Source organism: Electrophorus electricus, chromosome 21, assembly GCF_013358815.1.
Source record: "Electrophorus electricus isolate fEleEle1 chromosome 21, fEleEle1.pri, whole genome shotgun sequence".
Taxonomy (NCBI): domain Eukaryota; kingdom Metazoa; phylum Chordata; class Actinopteri; order Gymnotiformes; family Gymnotidae; genus Electrophorus; species Electrophorus electricus.
The window spans coordinates 10,075,926-10,097,706 of record NC_049555.1 but is presented as its reverse complement, the minus strand read 5'-3'; the positions used below and the strand labels follow the sequence as shown (position 1 = coordinate 10,097,706).

Sequence of the window (21,781 nt, the reverse complement as noted above, 5' to 3'; positions counted from 1 at the left end):
TTGAAAGAAGGTGGGTTTTGTCAGATGAGCTGCATTTTCTATTTGCTGATGGCTTTAAGGGTCGTTACCCTTCCGTTCCGAAAACATTTTTCTGTTTCAGTTCTAGTTTTGGTCTGGTTACTTCCGGCAGTGGTAAAGGGGAGGGGAACGCATTTCCTATGACACACTAGAGCAGCGGACAGCAGGCGATCCCATCTGAGTTAGCACCTTGTCCAGCCATTGCAGGGGTCCGTTCAGGTGCAGTTCTATCCAGCAGGGGGTGCTAGTCACTGTCTGCCGCCTACAGTGGAGTGGAGTGGACAAAACAGCAGAGAGAAGATGAGGGAACAAAAACAAAGAAAAAGAGAATAAGAATAAAATGTTGTAACAGATTAGGAAATGTAATCAGTTATTTGTCAGTGGTATCTTTACTGAATTAGGTTGAATTAGGTGATGAAGAAGCAGGGCTGACTGAGTGGGGCGTACAGGCTGTCAGGGCGTCTGGGTTTGAGCTCAGTCTCTGCGTAAACTCAGCTCTGTAAGAAACAGCACCACACGCCTCTACGCGCTTCCAGATTCTGGCTGGGATCATCACCACTGCCAAACACACTCGTCTACATTCCACACTGCTGACCCAATGCCTCAGCCTGCTTCTCTCCATTTTATGCACACACACACACACACACGAACACACACTGTTTCTGGGAGCTTGCCTTCACCCCCCTACTCATGACGTTCAGGTTCAGCCAACCCACTCCATTTTCTTTGTCTCTCTTTCACATGCTCTTTCTGATCCCCTAGAATTACATACATTGCCACACAATGCTCTGCGAGAGCAGGCAAGCACCAAAACACACAGACACGCACACACGGAGTAGTCCTCAAATGGTCTAAATGTGGCTTCCGCTCCATGCTCCTAACAGGGTGTAACACATGCTTTGACACTTAAGGATACGCTGAAGCCCAGGATATCTCCCTCCCAGCCTGTCCTCCCTCCCTGCATGTCTCTCAGGCTCTCCACCCGGAGCCTGCTGTCTTCTGCCAAGTCCTTCAACTCCCTCGTGCTTCACTGTGGCTCTATCAGCCGTGGTCCTTGCCTGCCAGCGGCCCCTCCGGGACTAATGATGAGACCAGTGACAAATTGAAGGTAGGGAGAGAGATGGCGAGTGGGACAGTCGGAGAGGGAATGGGGGCTAAGTGAGATGAAAGATTGAGCAGGAGAGAGTAAGAACAGACTGTGTCTGAAGGAAGAGTTTGATCCCCCTCAATTCAGGTTAAGGCACTTGCTGTGTTTTATTACACTCCTCCACATGTGAGGAGAAGACAAATATATGACTTACTGACTGCACTAATGTAGGGCAACATGGTGGTCCAATGTGCACTAATGGTGAAGAACTGTTCCACTATCCCAACATAAACCAGTTATACATAATAATTTAACATACATTTCTTTTAAAATAGGACAATAATGTAGTCTGTAGGAGTTGGCAGTTCTAGAATTTACCCCCAAAATAGCACTGCAGTAGCATTGGCTCATCTCAAACAAACTTACAAACTTGATGCCCTTCAAAACTTTTTAATTATATTAGGAATGCATCTATGCAGTGTCAGCTCTTTCGTCTTGATATTTTTAACCAGAACATGCAGGTTGTTGTAATAAGATGGTGGGGTTGATTTAGTAGTCTCGAATTCCAGCAGCTACTAATGTCGCCTTGATAGACTGAACCACTAATGTGGAAGCAGCCCATCCAGAGTGATCTTAGCCATATTTTATAGTCCAAACCTGCACTGAGTCATCCTGATCCATTGCACCAGAATTCCCATATTCAACAAATCAACAAAGTCTAATTCAAATTCCTTTAAAAAAAAATAATAATAATAATTAAAAAAATAAATAAATAAAAAAATAAATAAAAAAAATAACTAAATATATATATATATATGTTGTTAAAATCTGTAACCTTTATTGTGAAGGCTACCAATGCTGTTTGTTAAAAGGGCTTGCTGAAGGGCATGACTACCAGACAAGCCACAGGAGCCATCACAAGTAACCAGAAAACCAACCACAATCCCAAAATAAAAGTCCTTAGGAAATTTTGGTAAATCTGTGATTGAAAACTATGATTGAAAGTGAGAGTGTGAATCTAAATATGTGAATCTAAAATATTTGCAATTCAGCCCTTTATCTAGTTATTTTGATGTCATACATCACTCTACTCTTTACAATCGTGTTACACATCTCCACTAAGATACAATATTGGGGACACAATTAGTGATGTTATTGACATTATTGTGGTGAAAAAGATTGATTTATAAAAATGATACTTTTACTCCAACCCTAAATACCAACATACATCGTTATACAATCCCTTGCCCCCACCCGGTACTCTGCCCTCCTCGATCCTCTATTTAGCACCACTAAGAAAGCACTTGCTGGGGCAAAGTACCATCTTCAGGGCAGCTGAGTATTCTACTGAGACATGTGAGATGGGTGAGAGATGAGCTGTGAGAGAATGACAGACTGCTAGGGAGAGTCCAAGGTCAGCCGACTTTGCTGTACAGAAGCTTCATGTGGTGCCAGCCACTTTCATTTATGGCAGCCATCTCACCGCTGCTAGTAGTTCTGAGCAAAATTTGAATGAATGGGGTTCATCACTTAAGAGAAACGGTGTGAGCAGTTCAGATCCTGAAAGAGAAGCAGCCTGAGCATGAAGTGCCTGGCCAAATACAGAAGCAGTCTGGGAAACCAGAGTCTCTCTCTTTCTCTCCTTTTTGGTTTCATTCTTTTTTTTCCTTTCTCCCAGTTTTGGTCCCTCATTCTCTTCCACACCCTTTCTCTCTCTCTCTCTCTCTCTCTCTCTCTCTCTCTTTCTTTCTCTCTCTTTTCTCTGCAGTGAATGTCTCTGTTGGAAATCCACGACTGCTTTTGATTATGGACTTGGTTGCTCTCTTTCCAACAATAAGATTACACACAAGAGACAGCGTACTGGGAAAGGGAGAACAAAGACAGAGAGAGAATAAGGAGCCCAGACCAGGAAACTCTGACACTTCTTGGAGCTCAGAGGGTGTGTATTTGTTTTGGCACACTGTGACTTGCTAGCGCAGACCTAATAGTTTACATGGCTGGCATGTTGATCTGGGGGAGGTCTGAGAGGGCAGGTGCACCATCCCCCAAAATGTCATGCACCAGCCAACGCCAAACCAGCCCAGATTAAGCCGGACGCTCTGGGAAACAGTTCTGCCCAGATGGTACACACAAAACTGTGTGCACCAACACTGCACCAAGACTGACTATAGTGCAGCCATTCTGAACCACTGGACCAAGGTTCCTACATTAAGCAACTGAGTAAAGTCTAATTCATCTTAGAAGTTCATAGTTTTTATTATCGTATTTTTTTGTTGCTGTTTTTTGCATATCCACTGCTGCAACAAACAGGAATAGGGACTAGAGAACAGAGGGACCAGGACCAGGTCCCCAGATTTTGTACTACACTCCTTCTGTGTGAACACAGTTTAGAGGTACCTGGGACAAATGTACTCATAACCGCAGCTCTGCTGTGGCACAGTTAGCCCCAAGGCAGCCCTTGGGGGTGGGGAGGAGACCCACCTGTACTCTGCTCCCCAGCCCTTGACAAAGCTCATGCGGATGGTGCACATGCGGGTGAGCTGGTAGACGGCCTCGAAGCCCTGGTTCACTGACTGAGCCAAGAGTGCAGCAAACTCTTGGTTGTTGAAGATCTTCAGATTACAGCCTGACGAAAGACAACGAGCAGACACATGCATTAAAACAGGATATCTGAGGGCTGGGAGAAAAATAAGAGATAAAAACATGACTTAAGGGTGTGAGTAGAATCATAGTCTTAAATCATTGTGTATTCCTTAAATCATTTCCCCAAGTGCAACATTCTGTTCGTTTCAGATTCAACAAGTGATGAATCTGAACCAACCTGAAATATGACCGAACAAGATAATGTAGAATCTAAAACTGCATGCATAATCCATTCTCCACAGAAACACAGAAAGTAGGTAAGAGCTTTTTCAGTGGACTCAGAATGGGTGCTGAAGGCTTGCTCACTCGCTCTCTCTCTCTCTCACCTGGTGGGATCTTACACACGGTGGCAGGGTGCCAGCCATAGCGCTGATTACAGTTGGGACTCTGAACAAAGATGGCACTGTCACTGAGACACTCAGCAAACACCTCACCTCCGATGTAGTATAAACGCACCCCCCGACCTACAAAACACACACACACACACACACACACACACACACACACACACACAAATGACTGCTGTCAACAGAAGCAGAAACCAAAGAGAAAAATGTTGTTTACAAAACATGTCTTCAGCATTCAGGATATTACATTTCTTGACAAAATGTTGCTATATTAAGTCCTTTGACACACAAACCACACTGCAATACACCAACAAATTATTTCCTTTTTTTCTAGTGTAGGCTTGCTTTAAGTTAGCTTGTAAGAGCATTTATTCATGTAGTGTGTTGGGGAGGGAGGCTTTGGGTGTTTGGGTGTAGGTGTGTGTGTTCACCAATGTGTCTGCGGGTAAGTTCCACAGCTGCATTGCGGTTCACGTTGGACAGCAGACCCAGGCAGAAGCGCTCTGAGTTGGATGGATCGGTGAAGCCATCTACCGTCAGAGAGGGCTGAGAGGCATGGAAGATCTCCCCCACACGCTGATTCAGCTCATAGTACGATATGGAACACCAGAACGCAGGCTCACAGTACGTCACAGGCTGCAGGTCTGAGAGACGGGGAGCAATAGAGAAAGGGATAGAGAAAAAGACAAATGAAGCAATATGAAGAGAGAGAGAGAGAGAGAGAGAGAGAGAAAGAGTGTGAGAGACAGATACAGAGAGAATAATTGAAAAAAGGAGTGAGACAATGTGAGGAAGAGAGACAGAGAGAGTCAGAGACAACAAAGAGAAAGAGTGAGAGAAGAGGTTGAGGAGAGAGGGATGGCCAAGGAAATGGTCAGGGAGGGGCACAGAAAAATGAACAAACGAAGAAAAAAGGGAAGGAGAGAAAGGGGGTTTTAAAATAACGAACGGGTGGAGATCGATGACACGGCGATGTCAATAGCCAAGGCAGATTCCCAGAACTAAAAAGCGACAGCAGTGGAAACACCACCATTGCTTGGTCACGCAAATTACGGCCTTGTGGCAAGAGCTTCACAAGCACACCACGATTCCTGTAACTGCTTCAAAGAAGCAAAAAAAAGAGAAAAGAAATGAAAGGAAAGACCAGAGAGGATCTGGCCTGCACGCGTGAACGGCCCAGCTGGAACATGTGGCTCTGGGGTTATTTATTATTCCAGAAGCAGCGAGGAAGACGAGAATTCCATATGGGATTCTCACTTCAGATAGAGAGCGGCAGGATATGGTTAACACAAGTGTGGTGTGGGCGGTGTGTTTGTCCAAGGGCTTGAGCAGGGGTCGGAGTCAGGAAAGACAAAAAGACTCGTTCGGCTGGAGCTTCCTCCGGGGCAGCCACCAGTGGAAGAATCTCAAAACACATGTATACAAACACCTGCACATGCATACTACCCCCATCTCCCTACCGTTGTAGATACGCCCACACATGAGTACATATACCCACGCACACATCCATTGCCATGTGCAGATATACACAGATACCTGCATACACACATGTATACATGCATACATATACATATGTGCCCCTCCTCCCACCAGAAGGCCTTACCTAAGTTGTTGTGTGCTGGAGATACAGGGTTTGGTGACAGGTTCGGAGATCCTAATGAAAGAGACAAAGATGATGGCCACATGACGGTATTTCCCTGAACTTTCACAGCACTTTTCACATCTGCAATTTCCTTCGGGACCAATAAAGTGTTACGTTATCAAACACTAGACAGTACTAACACAAAACCATCACAAATCTGATTATCTTGAACTGAATAGAACAGAACTAGTCTGGTTTACCAAGCACACTGCAGAATAAAGACCATTCAAGATATATGAGGTTCACAGTTATATGAGGGTGTGCTCTTCTAGCACCACCCCGGCCCTTTTCACTTCCTGGCACCCTTATAGCACATGGAAGTTATACCACATTACAAACACTCTGCAAAACAGAGAAGACTAAGCAGGTACGCAGCTGCTATGTCTTATAAACAGCTCCTAAATACAGCATAGTTTGTCTAAAGGTCTTAACCTGTGTCCATGCTATGGTTCATCTGGTGGTCACTGGTCTCTCCATCCTCACTGAGGTAGCCTGGAGGAGGTGTCTCTGAAAAACACAGACAACACACACTGGTGGGGACAAAGGATTCAAACAGGTGCAGTACACACACATAAGGTGGTGACTCATGAGGTTTTTTCCTCAAGACTAAGCTTCCTATTTAGAAGCGGTTTGGTTTCAACAGCAGGAATTTCAGCAGCAGGTTAGCTCTGCCCAGGAAATGGAAAAGCAAATGCCACATTACAGTAAGTGACCACAGGTCCAAACCTTGAAAAATATTACCATTCAAGGTGAGGTGGAGCCAGAGTCAAACACCATGAGTCAAATCAGGCCCAGGTGGTGTCCATCATACTGACTTTCACTTCTATACAGTATTCTTTATTGCGGTCGGGTAAAAACCAGGATTTACATCACACATCAGTGAAAGTTGGAGACTGGAGACTGACACAGCCTTACACCACATCTTAATCACTTACTACGGCTTACCACAATACAGTATAATACAAAAACTAAATAAAATAGTCAGTGTTTTATATTTTTAATTTGGTTACTTGTGTCTAGAGCACTACAGTACAGTACTGTGTTTGTCTGTGTGCAGTGCTCAATGTGTGTGAGAGTCAGTACAATGAAGTCCATAAAACATTTATGGCAGTTTTTGTTATTTTGCCACTCTGCTCTAGGAAATAGTAAATGAAATGGTGACTTTAAAGTTCAAATGCAGAGAAGGGGACCAGGTATAGAAGGACTGTGATTTTTGCACTGTTCATCCAAATGTAGATGTAAATTAAAGATGTTGTTCAACACAGTTAAATCCAATATTCTAGAGCAGTGACAAAACAACACAAATTTAATCACTGTCCAATTACATATTGCAGTGTATAAATGTGTAAACTCCTAAATATGAGCACACACACACACACACACACACACACACAAGCACGTGCACACACATGTGTATGTGTGTGTACGAGGCAGTGTCTGCTGTTCTCCCGGTCTGCTTCCTAGGGTTTCTTTGCAGTGTTTGTTTGTGTGTGTGTGTGTGTGTGTGTGTGTGTGTGTGTGTGTGTGTGTGTGTGTGTGTGTGTGTGTGTTGATGATTTACCAGTGGCTGCCCCTGCAAGTCGGAGCAGCTTGGAGTGGACTATGGAAACAGGGGCCCTGAGCTGAACTGTTTCTCTGTCTGTCTGCTTGGACTGCTCTGTCTCCTGACCACTCAGTGGTGGCTCAGTGACCGAAAGAGCAGTGACTACAGTCCTAGCTTCAACAGTCCAGCCCTGAGTACAGCCAGTGTTGAAGGAAATCACCTCAAGGGTTTAGGGCTTTTTTTGGCAACCAATAATCGCTCTGTTAGGTCAGTTTCTCAGTTCTCAGTGTCAGGTTTCACAAGTGGTTGGAAAAGTAATTTCTGTCATGAGGTTGCCATATATCTTTATGAACCAGTAATGCCAGAGCTGAGGGACAAACACGCACACACACACACACACACACACACACACACACACACACAGCACTTAAACCCTCTCATATGCTCCCATAACCTCTAATAATATCATAATATCCACTCAAAACGTCATATTAACATTTAATAACCTCTAAAAACCTCTCATGCTCTTCTCTTACCTGGGATGTAGTTGCTCTGGGGCTCAATGCCTGCGGGGAAGTTGGTGTTTTCAGGGATGGAGTGGCTGTAGTCATCCAGAGGAGGAAACTCACTGGGGATCTCTGTGTGCCGCGGCACCAACACTGGGGGCAAGACTGGAAGGAGAGAGTGATACTTTCAACAGTATCTTTACCCACAGACATACACAAATACACACACACACACACACACACACGTAGCATTGTGCACATGCATGCACACACTCACCACACTCCCTATAGCTTCTCTGTAATACAGAGACGTTGTAGAGAGTGAGGTGTGTGTTTTTGTTTTCATACAATTTATAAAATCAGGGCTTGAAGTGCAGTATTTAAAAATGTCATATGTACTTTAAATAGTGTGCATTTTGACTCAGTTTATGTACTTAGTAGAAACAGAGTTTTTATTCGTGACTGCTGTTCTCAGGGGTGGTGCACCACTCACCTGGTGTCTCAACGCGCTGGTAGTGGTAGGGGTTCACACACACCTCGTCCTTCTTCATGTGGAAGGCGAACTCACACAACTCCACGGCCCGCAGCTCATGATGAGACTGCAGGTCTGGCCAACGCCACAGTCGGCAGTAGATCACATGAGGGAGACCTTTCCTGTGGGACACCTGCAGACGCCCGTCCAGAGACCTGCCAGACAGCATGTGCGAGACGGGGAGGGAGAGAGACAGACAGACAAAACGAGAGACAGAAAGAGAGAGAAATGTAGTGGCATTAGACACCGTATGACACTATTAACAAAATCATGATCAACTGTGCACTGATTACAAGTTGTTCATTGTTATAGTTGCTTCTCACCTGCAAATGTATAAACCTGATGTTACAGAAAAATCCAAAATTATTTTCTTGACAAACGCTTCTTCCTTTACTCAGGTTAGAAACTGACCAGCAGTGAACAGGGTAGGAGGAGGCTAATGAACTGTGCATGGCAACAGATGGGTAATTGTACACCAACAACATGCCCATATAAGATAGGTGCACCCACAACATGGCCATAGAGATGAGGTTTAAGCTGTTTCTAATAATCAGCAAGGTGAGATCATTTTCAAAAAGCAGCACAATTTCCAATTATGCATTCAAAACATATGGCTGAAAAAGAAAAGTAATAGGAAGAACAAACATGAGGAATTGTTATAAGAATGAGTTTTTGTGGTGGTCTTTTAACTGCCATATCAAGTAATGCCAGGTTTAGACCCCAAGTAATTGACTGCACCTGTTAGGGCTCCTAATCTTGCTACACAGAATAGGCAAGCCTGTAGCATCACCAGAGAGCACGCAGCCATGAAACACCATCTCACTTTGGCTTACAAGACCACTAGATGACATCTTGTGTTCTTTCTTGCTGTCCCTTGCACACACATCCGTTTAACACCAACATGCACAGACATACACCACAAATGCGCACTCAAATGCATCCTGAAGGCAAAGCGCAAAAGCTCTTCATGACCCACACCTCCACCATCACCATCCCTTTGCCCCTCCCCGCACGCACGCTGCCCTGCCGCAGTGGCTGAGGGCCCAGGGCTGGCCCGGCCGGGCCAGACGCAGGGCCCACCGCAAACCAACAGCCCGGTTGGGGACCTGCTAGCGCGCACCACGATGGCGGCAGCAGCAGCTAGAGCAGCACCACAACGTGGTTTCAATTTGTCAAAGATTTCACTTTGCTGGCAGTTAGGAAGAGGGAGGGAAAAAATAAGAGCGATGTGAAAAGCAGAAAACCAGACGTCCCGTTGAGAGAGTTCGGGTGTATGAGTGTGTGTGTCTGGGGGAGAGAAGGAGAGAGAGGGAGAGAGACCTTCAACAGTACATCTACTAAATAAAAGGCTAGAGTAGAAATGAATTATGTAACAGCTCTTTGTTTATTCAGTTGTGACCCATTGTTTTTTATAATCTACAGCTCTTTTCTTAATAATACTCAATGTACAAGCAGTAGCAGTCATACTCATTCACCCTGTACACGGACACACCCACACAAACACAAACACCCACACATACCCACCCACACCCACCCACACATACACACCCACACCCACCCACACATACACACACACCCATACACACACACACACACACCCACTCACACATACACACACACCCACCCACACACCCACACACACCCACTCACACATACACACACACCCACACATACACACCCACCCACCCACACCCACCCACACATACACACCCACCCACCCACACATACACACACACACACACACCCACCCACACACACATACACACACAGCAAGGGTCAGGGAATGGAAGGGCCGATCAGTACTTTGATCTATGCACTGTCAAGACACTGGCAGTTGACCCTGCATCTCCATCCACATGTGCAATTAATGACGAAAGGTTGCACTTTAAGCCTGCATGTAGTGTTGTTATATTACCATCACTATTTAATATTGTTATATTTGTTACATTGTTGTTCATTATCTGTTATTATTTAATTCATTCATTAATTCATCTGTTATTATTATTATTATTATTATTATTATTATTATTATTATCCATCGTCTTATCACCAATAGTTGATACATGCTTGCTTTTTGGATAAAAACAAACATCTGTAACAACAGCACAAATGCTCGTAGGTAATCTATTCGGTCTGCCATCTCGTTACTACTGTTTGCTTCCATTGTGCACTGTGCCACATCCTCCATTGATGATGTAGCCTTGGTTCCAATAAAAATTGGTGCAAATGCGGGGCGATTCTCACAAGAGTGAACCAGTATTCTTTCGAGTTGTGCTACCCATCAATATGTGCTACATAGCAGCTAAATCCCAGTTTTTTATCTTTCGTGTTATCACAGTTAGTCCCTCCCAGCTTCCATGTTCCATGGTTTCCCTGTCTTGTGTGTTTTGGTTCCATTCCTTAGTTTCATTTTCTCCACCCCTCGTTTGGTTTTCCACGCTTGTTATTACTTTCACCTTTGTCTGGTTTTGAGTTAATTCATTCATTTAAACCCTGTCTTGTTCCCTGTGTCTTGCCTGTTCATGGTTTGGCTGTTTGAATGTCTGAAAGCCTGTATCTGTATGCCCCTAAGTTTGTACTCCGTGTATCCTAGTCTGACTGTTTTTCCTAGCCGTTTTGTTTCTTAGCCTCCGAGTTCTTCCTAGCCTCTTTTATAGCCTGCTTCCCCTGTTTGCATTCGTGTTTTTGTTTGTTTAATTGTGTTTCCTCGTACTCTCAGTATTGGCTCAATGACCCTTGACTACTCTGATGACTACAACTTTGGATTTGCCCGTAATAAGCCTCACTCTTCTCTGCACATGCGCCCACCTCCTTATCACTCACCGTTACATGTGTTCATCAAATGGAGTAAACACTGATGTAAAATAATATGATTCTGTACTGGGAACATTATTTTATATGGGATATTTCCTGGGATTCAGTATTACAACAGAGTATAAAAACATGTTTCCCATGCTCTTACAGTACACTTACTCCTTTTGTTATTAAACTGAAGTCATTATACTGAGAGAGTTAGGCTATACCTTTATGGGATACACACTATTTATTCTTGCATTTTTCGACAAATCAGCACAACTGGTCAGAAAACCGGAATGGTGTGTGAACAAGAACAGAACCCCTTCCTTGTTGGTGGAAAAGGGAAATGTGAGCATTCCCCTTTATGAACTGTAATGTAGTAGGTTTAATCCCTGATGCAATTTTGTTTTAGTTCTGATTATTTCAAACTACCTGTTTAAATAAACAGTAATGGATGGTTTAATTCACCACCCAGCGTGGATATCCAGAGAAATCTTGTAGACTGCAATGGTGACTTATCCCTACACTAAATCTTAAACATGTCTTTTAATTCTTACACTACCTATAGACCTGTATACCCTGCATTCTAAGTAAAAACCTACTTCTAAGACAAACAGAAGTGAATTTCTACATTTGTGCCAAAAGCCACTACTGTGCTTCAGCAATTACAGCCTACAACCTAATTACTAGCAATAAATACGTAAAAACCCCACTCTTTAACCAGAGAGCCGAACAAACTGAACAGTTCAGACTACAACTTGGTAGCGTAGTGTGAATTCTAAGAAGCCCCACGTCAGGCTTGTGTAATGAAAAGCTCCTCAGGAATGGCTATACTGCAGAGCCCTGAGGTCCTGGCCCAGGACATGTGAGACATGCATTATGCATGACTGCTGTATTACGTGTTTTAGATATGCATCAGATACATCCACAACATACTCTCACCCCACATGTCCACAGTAAGAGAGAGAGAGAGAGAGAGAGAGAGAGAGAGAGACATTGAAAAAGTTATACCTGTTCGGCAAAGCTCCCCAATTCACTTAGGAATCCTGGGCATGGATACCATTCATGTCACATACTCTTATTTATTCCAACAGACAGACTGACATACAGGGATTTAAAAAAGCAACAGCCTTTCATATATTGGACAACTTTCACCTTCAATGGATGAATAATGCCTGATGGTGAAGTGGCTGAGAAGAACAGTGGGCAGGGATTCTACATGCACTAACCTTGGCTCAAGCTATGAAGCCTTAGCACAGTAACTTGAAAAGGCTTTTTCACTTTGCCACTCAGCGTGCATTCAGTTCCTTTACAAAGGAGCTGCAAGATTCAGACAATATTGTTGGCAGAGATAACCAGGAACTGAACTGGCATAGAGAAAGGAATTCTAAGTATTGATTTTGCTCTTGAGAATTTTGGGAAAGTAGGCGAAGAGCACCATAGTCCATAGAGTCTCACAGTCAGATGTACACCCACTCACAAATTCAAAGGGAAGGTCCACCATTTGTCAGCTGTCACTTGAGCAGAGGGACAGCTGGGATTTAGGAAGACAGACACAGAGAGACAGAGAGAGAGAGAGAGAGAGAGGTAATTCCAGAAAGAGAGATAGGAGCAAGTGCATAATGGGGGCAGAGGAATGAGGGGGTGTTTGATATGACCCCACTCTTTAACACACTCTGAACCTCACCACCATTATACCGCTCAACACACTAGCTCAGCTATTAGCATTACAACAGCATTTTGGAAATCTGAACTTTCTTAGTTACTTCTTAGGTACATATTTAATGTTAAAAGTATGTAAAGTATTATGCAAGTACTTTCATTGTCTAGTGTGTTACAGAACTAACAGATGTAACTTTAATAGGAAAAGTAAATAATAAAGTAGTAACTGTATTATAGCGCCAAATCAAAAGTGAGGATTGTATTCTTTGTTGAGGATTACTGCTAGGCTACAGCATCGGTAATATTGTGTAATCGTTGTCAAGGTCAGTGTTCAGTGCTGTTGCTCTGCGTGTAAAAACAGAATTCATTCCAAGTTTTGAGAAACTGCAGAGACACTTCAAGGAAGCATTAGGAGCTTTCAATGACATGATCTGTCTGAACTATGTTAATGGGATACACAGACGTAGCCCATAGGAAGGGAGAGAGAGGACAAAGGTAGACAAGCCAGACTGCTTCCAACACACCAAGCCCCCCGAGCCTCCTGTGCTTCGGCCCCCCAAAATAACCCCTTTGCCATTATCGCTGCTGCCCTTCCCCCTCCCCAGGAGTTTAAAGTCGGACAGCACAGTGATAGCACGCAGGCTACGGCCAATCACAGGAGCCCACACTTATTGTTCAGTGTGGGGCTAAAGATACACATTAATCTTGTCAGTCACAGACTCAAACTCACAGCCACACAAAGCTGTCCTCCACCACGTGAAAGTGCCACCATTGTTGGAGAGGGTAGGCCATCACACCTCCTCCTCAAACATATGTAGCGTAGCTCATCCAATGCATCTCCACACACTTGGAGGAGAGCATTAAGCTTTCTGTTCTACTGTATGAGCATGCAGACATCAATATCACTGAAACTCAAAGGTGCACTCTTAAGAGTGCTGGTACAAATGCACAACAACTTGGCTGTGAGAATTATGACAACTTACATGTGAAAACAGTACTGATGTTATTTATTAAACTGAATGCATTAATAATGGGTAAATCACCCCTGAGGTCTCTGGCATCCCTTACCTACGTACACTGCCCATTGTATCAACATCTCCTCTGATCTGAGTCCAAAACAAAGTCAGAAAGAGCAAAGAAGCTTCACATGTTGAACACTCCACCTTCTCCCCCCTTATACTTGGTTGCGTTCCTGTGCCTCTGCTAAAACAATTAGGGCTTACTTGTATAAACAGAAACTAGCTACAGTGTGATCTGCAGGCGATATCACCAGCCGGCTCGGGGCCCAAATCAGTGGTGCACAGGGGGGGCGCGCAATATGGCAGACTGGACACCGCTATCTTCCTCCTGCAGCTCTATGATCATCGTATAATCTGAGAACACAGCTGAGGATTTGACCTGTTGACCACCTTCGGTGTAGCAGATGCTCCACGTAGTTACCTGCCAGCATCAACATAGAATAGAAGAAACTTGGCCATGGTTTACTTATGGCACAAGGTGACATTACATCACTAAGGCTGATCTGTAGCTAGTCTATGCACACACGCGCGCACACACACGCGCGCGCACACACACACGCGCGCACACACACACACTACTGTTGAACCACAGCTTAAATAGGATAACATAACATTCATTAGCTTACCTTCTCTGCCCATCTGGGCCAACTGATGTAATGGTGAAAATTAAATCAGCATGGTTTACACATTGAAAATAGACTAACAGACTGTGCTCATCAGCTTCTTTTTAAATTCTTGCTGCAATCCCACTGGACAATTCAAATAATTTTAAGGTCATAGGTTGCTTGGCCAATTTTAAGACTAATTAGATAACAGATAAACAGATGCTTTATTAGGCATCAAACTGGATCTGCAAGCTCACCCTGGTAGCCCCTTAATGTGGGCCCTCCTGGTAGTGGAAGAATGTGCACTCAATTAGTTCACTTAAGTAGTACTTTCCAGAACTTGAATATGCATTCAAGTAATCATTTTTAGCTATAAGGTATAGCATGAAAACCTGTTTTTCTTCTGCATAGCAAAAACACCTGCACCACTGCATAATGTAGCACACAGATGAGCTGCTGCCACCCCAGCATGCATTTGTGCAGTGTGCTCAAAGTTTGGGCATGCAACAGTATGCAAGGTATTATTGAAGGTATTATTGATGTTTAACCGACAGTCAGCTATCACACAATGACAAAATATAATTGCAATTTCAAAATTCAATTGTAACATATTTTCCTATAATTTTGTTTTTCAATCTGAATTTCAAAGCATAAAGTGTAGATGCAGCCACTTTATTCTTTGAATAAATGGGATAAATGACAGGCTTCAGAGAATAGCTGGATTAGTCTGTGTATACTCCGTGAAGACATTAAAGTCTCCCAAAAAAGCACAGGCAAGCTTCAAAATGTCCTTCACAAGCTACCCCACCCCATTTCAAACACGTGCACACACACACTTCTGAAAAGCTTCACAGCCTCAAAGAAGTGCTGTATTCATGGATGTCTGTGACCCCACGCAACGCCCAAGAGTGGCGGCAGTGGGAATGCGCGTGGCCCCGGGCGATGGCAAGTGCGGGACAAAGCAGGCTTGTTGTCTGCTGTACGGAGTGCCTGTTATCCTGGCAGATAGGATGGAGGTGAGGAGTTTTCTAAACCTCCAACCCCAGCAGTGACCACAGACCAAGCACAGGCCTACAACATCCCCTGGGCAGACACAGCATTCCAGAGGGCTGACTAACCCTAACTCACAGTGTGCATACACACATGTTCTGCATACTCACACACACACACACACACACACACAGAAACAAACAAACAAATGCACACTTAGGCACCAGACACACATTTACATGCTTTTACTGTCTGACTCCTCCAACCACACAAGACTATAGATACAGTGCTCAGACCTACAATGGCTGCGTTGCACACACAGTTAGCAATTTTACAGTCTGACAAATACATACATGCATGAGCACATTCAAAGCACTGACAAGTCTGTACCAACACACAATAGGCCTATACACTAATGCACAGATAAACTACATAGCTAACACTTCTCTCCACAACCACAGTCAGACTTGGCACCTGCACTCTACCTCATTACTGTGGCGGTACAAACTTCCTTCTAAACACACACACACACACACACACACACACACACACACTGTCTGAACCACAGAATAAACTGTTTGAACCATAGAATAAAAAGGATACCATAACATTCAGTAGCCCACCTACTTTGCACATCAAGGCTAAATTATGTAATTCGGCAGTGAAAATTAAACAAGATTAAGTAGCATGGAACTCCAGTAGCAGATGCTCAAGGTGATGCTCAATCCCACTTTGACTTTTATGCAACACTTTACAAATTAGTCTTTGTAAAATACCTTAATCCACACAACATGGTGTTGTGCTCAATAAAAAATTTAAAATTTTACATTTTCTAACATTCTCTATAAACTCAATCTCCAGCCTCATTACTTAAAGTTAAGACACATTATTCAGTAACCACTGTGAATTATTCCATAACTGCACTCAAACTAGCGTAGTTATGTAGTTACAAGTGTGAGTAATGAGAATTTGAATCTACTGGCAGGTTCTTGTAGTGTAACAGGTTAAGTGTACAAATCTATGACACCTTTAATGCCGGTTCTTCTTAGGGCATGACTACACTAAAGTATGACTACTGATCTCTTTGTGAAATTGTGTAGATGACTCTCGATCCAGCAGCTCAACCTAGCTGCATTCACCGAGCCAGTAAAGCAACAAGAGCTGTCGCTAAATGTTGATTTTACTGCCTTCCCCCTCTAAACAATAATTCTGACTCATCTTTCAGAGTCTCAAGTTCATCTCCTGCAGACGACCTTCGCTTTGAAGGTACGCTCCCACCCATGCAAAAAGGCTTGGCAGATCAATTAGAAAAAACAATATGATCTCTTTATCTTATCAAAAGCTGCTTTGAATCGCAGGATGCAGCATAGGATTTCAGGATGTTTAACCTGAGGCCAGACATCTCTTCAGGGTGCATACGGAATCGGCCTCGAAGAGTAAGAAAAATGAGTGTCACGACGGCAGATGTCGCCTGGCCCAGCTTCCCTGATAAACCTTTTTGTTCAGGCAGCCTAGCCTACTGTCTACTTAAAGCCTACTGCATGATGGGGCTTCGACGGGCTTTAAACTTTTTGTGAAGGGTAACTTTTTGCGAAACAAAACCGAGACTGTGGTTAGACGTGCTAGGCGTCTCCGAGTACACATATAGACGCGCGCGGTGCAGGCATGCTATCTGCTGCTGGCTCTTTGCTGGGTCAAGCCGGATGTGCATGAGGCAAGGAAGACACAAACAGGTGCAGCGTATCGCTTTTAAAAGATGAGGCTTCCAAATCTCAAAGCTGGCAGTAACTGAGCTGAAGACGATTTAAAAAGTACAGGCTGGGTTTCAGACACAGGTGAAATCCATGGTGAATCCATGGTGAAAGTTATGTGTGGGGAATCCCCTCTGAATCAATCATTTAGGTCAACAACAGATACGAAGTGTTTGGAGACACTATGTAGGGTTCTTATACTAGTTGTTTTTCTTTTTTACGGACAGTGTAACCAAGCTTAAAATGCCTTCATGCGTGTAAGGTTACTATTGTTTTTGAGGAATACACAACTATAAATTAAAAGTACGTATTGTTTATTTATAGGTACTATGAAGATGTTTTTAAAAAGTTTTTTTACAAGGTCTACACTCAAAATTGAGCAAGATTAGTACACAAAGTCCTTTGTAAAATGCTGCTGTCTATATCTTACACTGCACCTGTGCTGACATGCCCTTTCCAACAATGTAGGCATCAAAGTCACACTGCAAAGTATGCTGAGACTCATGTCACTCACAGAGCCAGTGGCTGGGTGCATCCTCACAGGCATGACCAGACCCTGCTTTGACTCGTACTCACTCACTCCCCATGCCAGAACATGCATGCAAACCACGTCAGCGTATACCGCAAGGAAAGACTGACAGACCATGCCGTTCCTAAGACCTCCAAGTCAAAGAAAAGGCAGTCAAAAAGTCACCCATTCTTACAGGTGGTGGACCAAAGATGAGATGTAAGCAAATAGGAAGCAATTTAAAAGGTTGGTATGAAGCAGCGGATTGCATATTGCAGAGGCGCAGTGAGGAAAGTGCATAAGACTAACCAAACTGCCTGAAAAAAAAATCACAGTTTTGTTTGAACACTTCTTCAACTGTCTTTCATAAGATTGGAGTGCTAGATGTCTTGATAAACATAAATATGTTCTGTAATAAGTTTCCAGTGGGCCTATGTGCTGATTCCAGGTACTTCAAATGAAGTTTTGAAATCCCAAAATGCTCGTAGAAAACTTCATTAGTGTTACTTCATTTCAAGGTCAGGACATTGCTTCTTGCATTCACATGTATTACACAGATCTTTGGCTTTATTTAGGCCTATAATTTTTTCTAACAGTATATGGTAAGTAATTATTATTAATGCCCAGAATCTAGTTGATATTACATTTATTCTACTTTCTTCTTAGCACCTCACCTTACAATAATACACACTCTTTCTCCCCTCCCTCTCCCTTAACCTTCTCCCCTATTCTGCACCCCTTTCTGTCCCTCTTCTCCCTCTCTCTTACTCTCTCTGACCTTCTCCTTCTCTCTCTCTCTCTCTGTTTCTTCCTGTGTCAGTCAGCAGCTCATAACCATTTTCCATCTTTCACAGCCAGCGTAGCTAAGACAGGATTCTGGAACTAAGCACACGCCTGCAGCCCTTGCCCCCTCTTTAAGCCGGTGTGAGATGAAAGGTGTGTGGAATCTAGCACCCCAGAAAAGCATTTCTTAAAGAGGAGGAGAAGCCACTGTCTGGGTGTTCACACACTGAGCCAGGAATAGAGAACAGGGCTGAATGCCATGCTGATTCAGAATACTCAAACAAGCAGGTGAAGTGCTGAAGTCTGGAGGAAAATTGTGGAAGTCTGTATACCATAGCAAAGTGTTTACTGACACAAAGAAATGTTAATATTTTTATTAATAGTTAATATCTGGTTATACTCAAGTAAAATTTGATTTTTTGCTTCAACTAATAAATCTTTAGCTATTTTAGTTGAATCTACACATTAATTTTAACATTTTAGTTTTACCTATTATATACCCGGGCATTTATCTCTATATTCAATTTTGACTCCAAGTCTTGCTCACTGTTCTCCACCATCCAGGCCATTTGAATAAAGCTCACCACAAGTTTTCCTCCTGTATTTCCTAGTAGCTCAGTTTCTCTCACTCTGCTTGTTCTGGCTTCACTAAGACCGATCCCTTGCTCTGGGGCAATACTTTCACTCTGCTATCTGTTGTTTAGAAACAACCCCAGCAAGAACAACAGCGCTGCGGGCAAAAACGACAAACAAAAACCCCACATCTGCTGAGCAACATGCGTTCCACCAGCCCATGCTCACAGTGCCCCAAAATACAAGAGAATGTCTCTATACAAAGCCCAGCCTCACTGTGGAAACACCTCCATAACACCTGTATAATGCATGGATTCCTATAGTAACCATCAAGTGAGAAATGTGAGATCTCTCTCTCTCTCATTATATACACACACACACACACACACACACACACACACACACACACACGTGTGTCACACACACACATATATATATAATATATATATATATAAATTCAAAATTCATAATATGAGGAAGCAAATCACTGGGGCATGTAATGTTTGTGAACTTGCTCTCCCAATATCTTCAGGTGGCACACCTGGAATAAACTTGTTCCTCTCCAAAGCTGGAATAGCACCTGTGGCCACAAATCTACCAGCCTCAACATGTAATTCAAACCCTGTTTAAGGTCTACTTTAAAACTGGCCAAAGTAAAGATTATTTACCCCCAAATCACTGCGGATGCAGCCCTGAGTGCTTTGTCCAACATAGCAAAAGGACTCCCACTTTAATCCCTTCTAAAGGAGACTTCAGACAAATACAGACTGATAGCAGAAGACTGATTTACAAACACTATACGCAATATTATATATATATATATATATATATATATATATATATATATATATATATATATATATATGTGTGTGTGTGTGTGTGTGTGTGTGTGTGTGTGTGTGGTAGGTCAGAATTCCTTAGCGTAATAAAACAAGAACAAACAAGATCATCTAGCCAGTGTAGGGCACACAGGGCAGCGAATTCAAGTAAACAGTTTATGAGAGACACCATGCAACCTCCCATTTTCGTGACAGAAAGAAAAATACACACTGGATGGATGGAACGAATTTCAAACCTAGCTAACCGCGCATTTCTATCAATAATACAGCTGCATTCACAATGCACAGTATCTTAAACACGGAAGATTAAGGTCGCGCGTGTTACATAACATTATGAGTCCACGGACTAAAGCCGGGGAAACGCTACACTGTGGCGTTCAACAGACTACAACAACCGGGGAAACGCTACACTGTGGCGTTCAACAGACTACAACAACCGGGGAAACGCTACACTGTGGCGTTCAACAGACTACAACAACCGGGGAAAGGCTACACTGTGGCGTTCAACAGACTACAACAACCGGGGAAAGGCTACACTGTGGCGTTCAACAGACTACAACAACCAGGGAAAGGCTACACTGTGGCGTTCAACAGACTAAAGCCAGAGGAAGGCTACACTGTGGCGTTCTCGTCTTAAAACGGAATCTCTGAACCGCAAGCGTGCAGTGTGGTTAAAATGTATCCGACCATGAAGAATACGCTGGCAATTTCGACATTCTTGGTCCGCTTAAGTTTCCTAGATGGAAATGAAAGCTCTGTATGTATAAATAAGCTTGCCTGTGCCACACAGATGATGAAAATTAACGAGTCTCTTGATAGTCCTGAAATTCAAGCACAGAATATCTAGATAGTTTATTAAATCGCAATACTTGAACACGGCGTTACTTTTCAAGGTGCGGCTTATAAATATAGTTAGCTAACCTTAGGTCAGCTTCAGGTCTTCTGGTTGCTCACTCTGACTGCTGTCAGAATCGCACACTGGGACACACCAACACCATAAGTTAAGCTGTTGTTGTCAAAAGTGTGTTAGTATGAAAAGAGAAAGTGTCAGAGCCACAACACACACACACACACAAACAAACAAACACCCCATCCACGGTGGACTTTGTTGAGGTGAATTGCTACGACTTACCGCGGTATTGTAATACACTTTGTGCTGATATTTTGAGTTGTGATGGCTTTCTCCAGTTCGTCCAACTGTCCCGTCTTCTTCAGTTTCTTTACAAGACTTTTGACCGCCTTTTCACACCACTTTTCTTCCTGTCCATTTTGTTCTCCCTTTTTCCAACCCAAAAGTCTTTTCACAATAGGGGGAGTGAAAGGCAAAATTGACATGTTAGCTAACTTTTAAATATTTTCCTCTGTGCGTACTCTTACACAAAAGGGGGGAGACGGTTACAACCCAAAGACAAATGCATAAACAGAAAGAAGAACAATTAAAATCATAAACTAGGTCTACATGCGAAGTAAGCGAGACAGAACAATCCGACTTGGGCAAACAAACGCGGCTGCGTTCACGATGTCTCTCCATGCATATCCCGCATTAGCAAGGGGTCTGTATTACTCCGCAGAGAAACATAGTTCCTCCTGTCCCATCTGTGCTTTTTTATTTAAAACAACAATACAAATGCAATCTGTTTTAAAAATACACGTAGGATTCTAGATATTTTATGTCTGAACGAAAAGTTTGTGTTTTTTTATATCAGTGACAAAAAGGCAAGTATGCTCAAGTTTAGAGTCTTCCGCTACAATGCTGTAATGCGGTTCCTTCTGACGTCTGCAGCTGAGTCTGCTTCTAATGCAAATAACCCACTACCAGCTCCCAAACTTACAACAGACAACTGTAGAGATTAGTACAGCAGTTAGGGTCATCAAATGCTTTACATTCGTCAGGTATTTGTCTTCTCTGGTCTGCCTATAAAACAATAATTTCTGTG

At 43.2% G+C, this 21,781-nt stretch overlaps 1 protein-coding gene across 1 annotated transcript; it reads right to left on the bottom strand.

Moving 5' to 3' along the window:
- Nucleotides 1-20: 20 nt before the first annotated feature.
- On the bottom strand, nucleotides 21-21,179 carry smad3a (SMAD family member 3a). Its single transcript, XM_027004759.2, has 9 exons — nucleotides 20,977-21,179; nucleotides 8,280-8,473; nucleotides 7,817-7,951; nucleotides 6,170-6,244; nucleotides 5,699-5,749; nucleotides 4,527-4,739; nucleotides 4,075-4,212; nucleotides 3,587-3,731; nucleotides 21-280 (listed from the first exon to the last, which is right to left on the bottom strand). Exons 1-9 carry the CDS (start codon nucleotides 21,177-21,179, stop codon nucleotides 157-159), a joined length of 1,278 nt encoding a protein of 425 aa, XP_026860560.1. The 3' UTR covers nucleotides 21-156.
- Nucleotides 21,180-21,781: the final 602 nt, after the last annotated feature.

What these genes read in the sequence shown, in the direction of transcription:
- smad3a (XM_027004759.2), bottom strand. Translation starts at nt 21,179, where the DNA reads ATGTCAATTTTGCCTTTCACTCCCCCTATTGTGAAAAGACTTTTGGGT. An exon ending in GAACCATAGCATGGACACAG is followed by an intron (nt 5,750 to 6,169) that starts GTTAAGACCTTT and finishes CTCTTTCATTAG; the next exon opens with GATCTCCGAACCTGTCACCA. An exon ending in ACTTACCCGCAGACACATTG is followed by an intron (nt 4,213 to 4,526) that starts GTGAACACACAC and finishes TGTGTTTTGTAG; the next exon opens with GTCGGGGGGTGCGTTTATAC.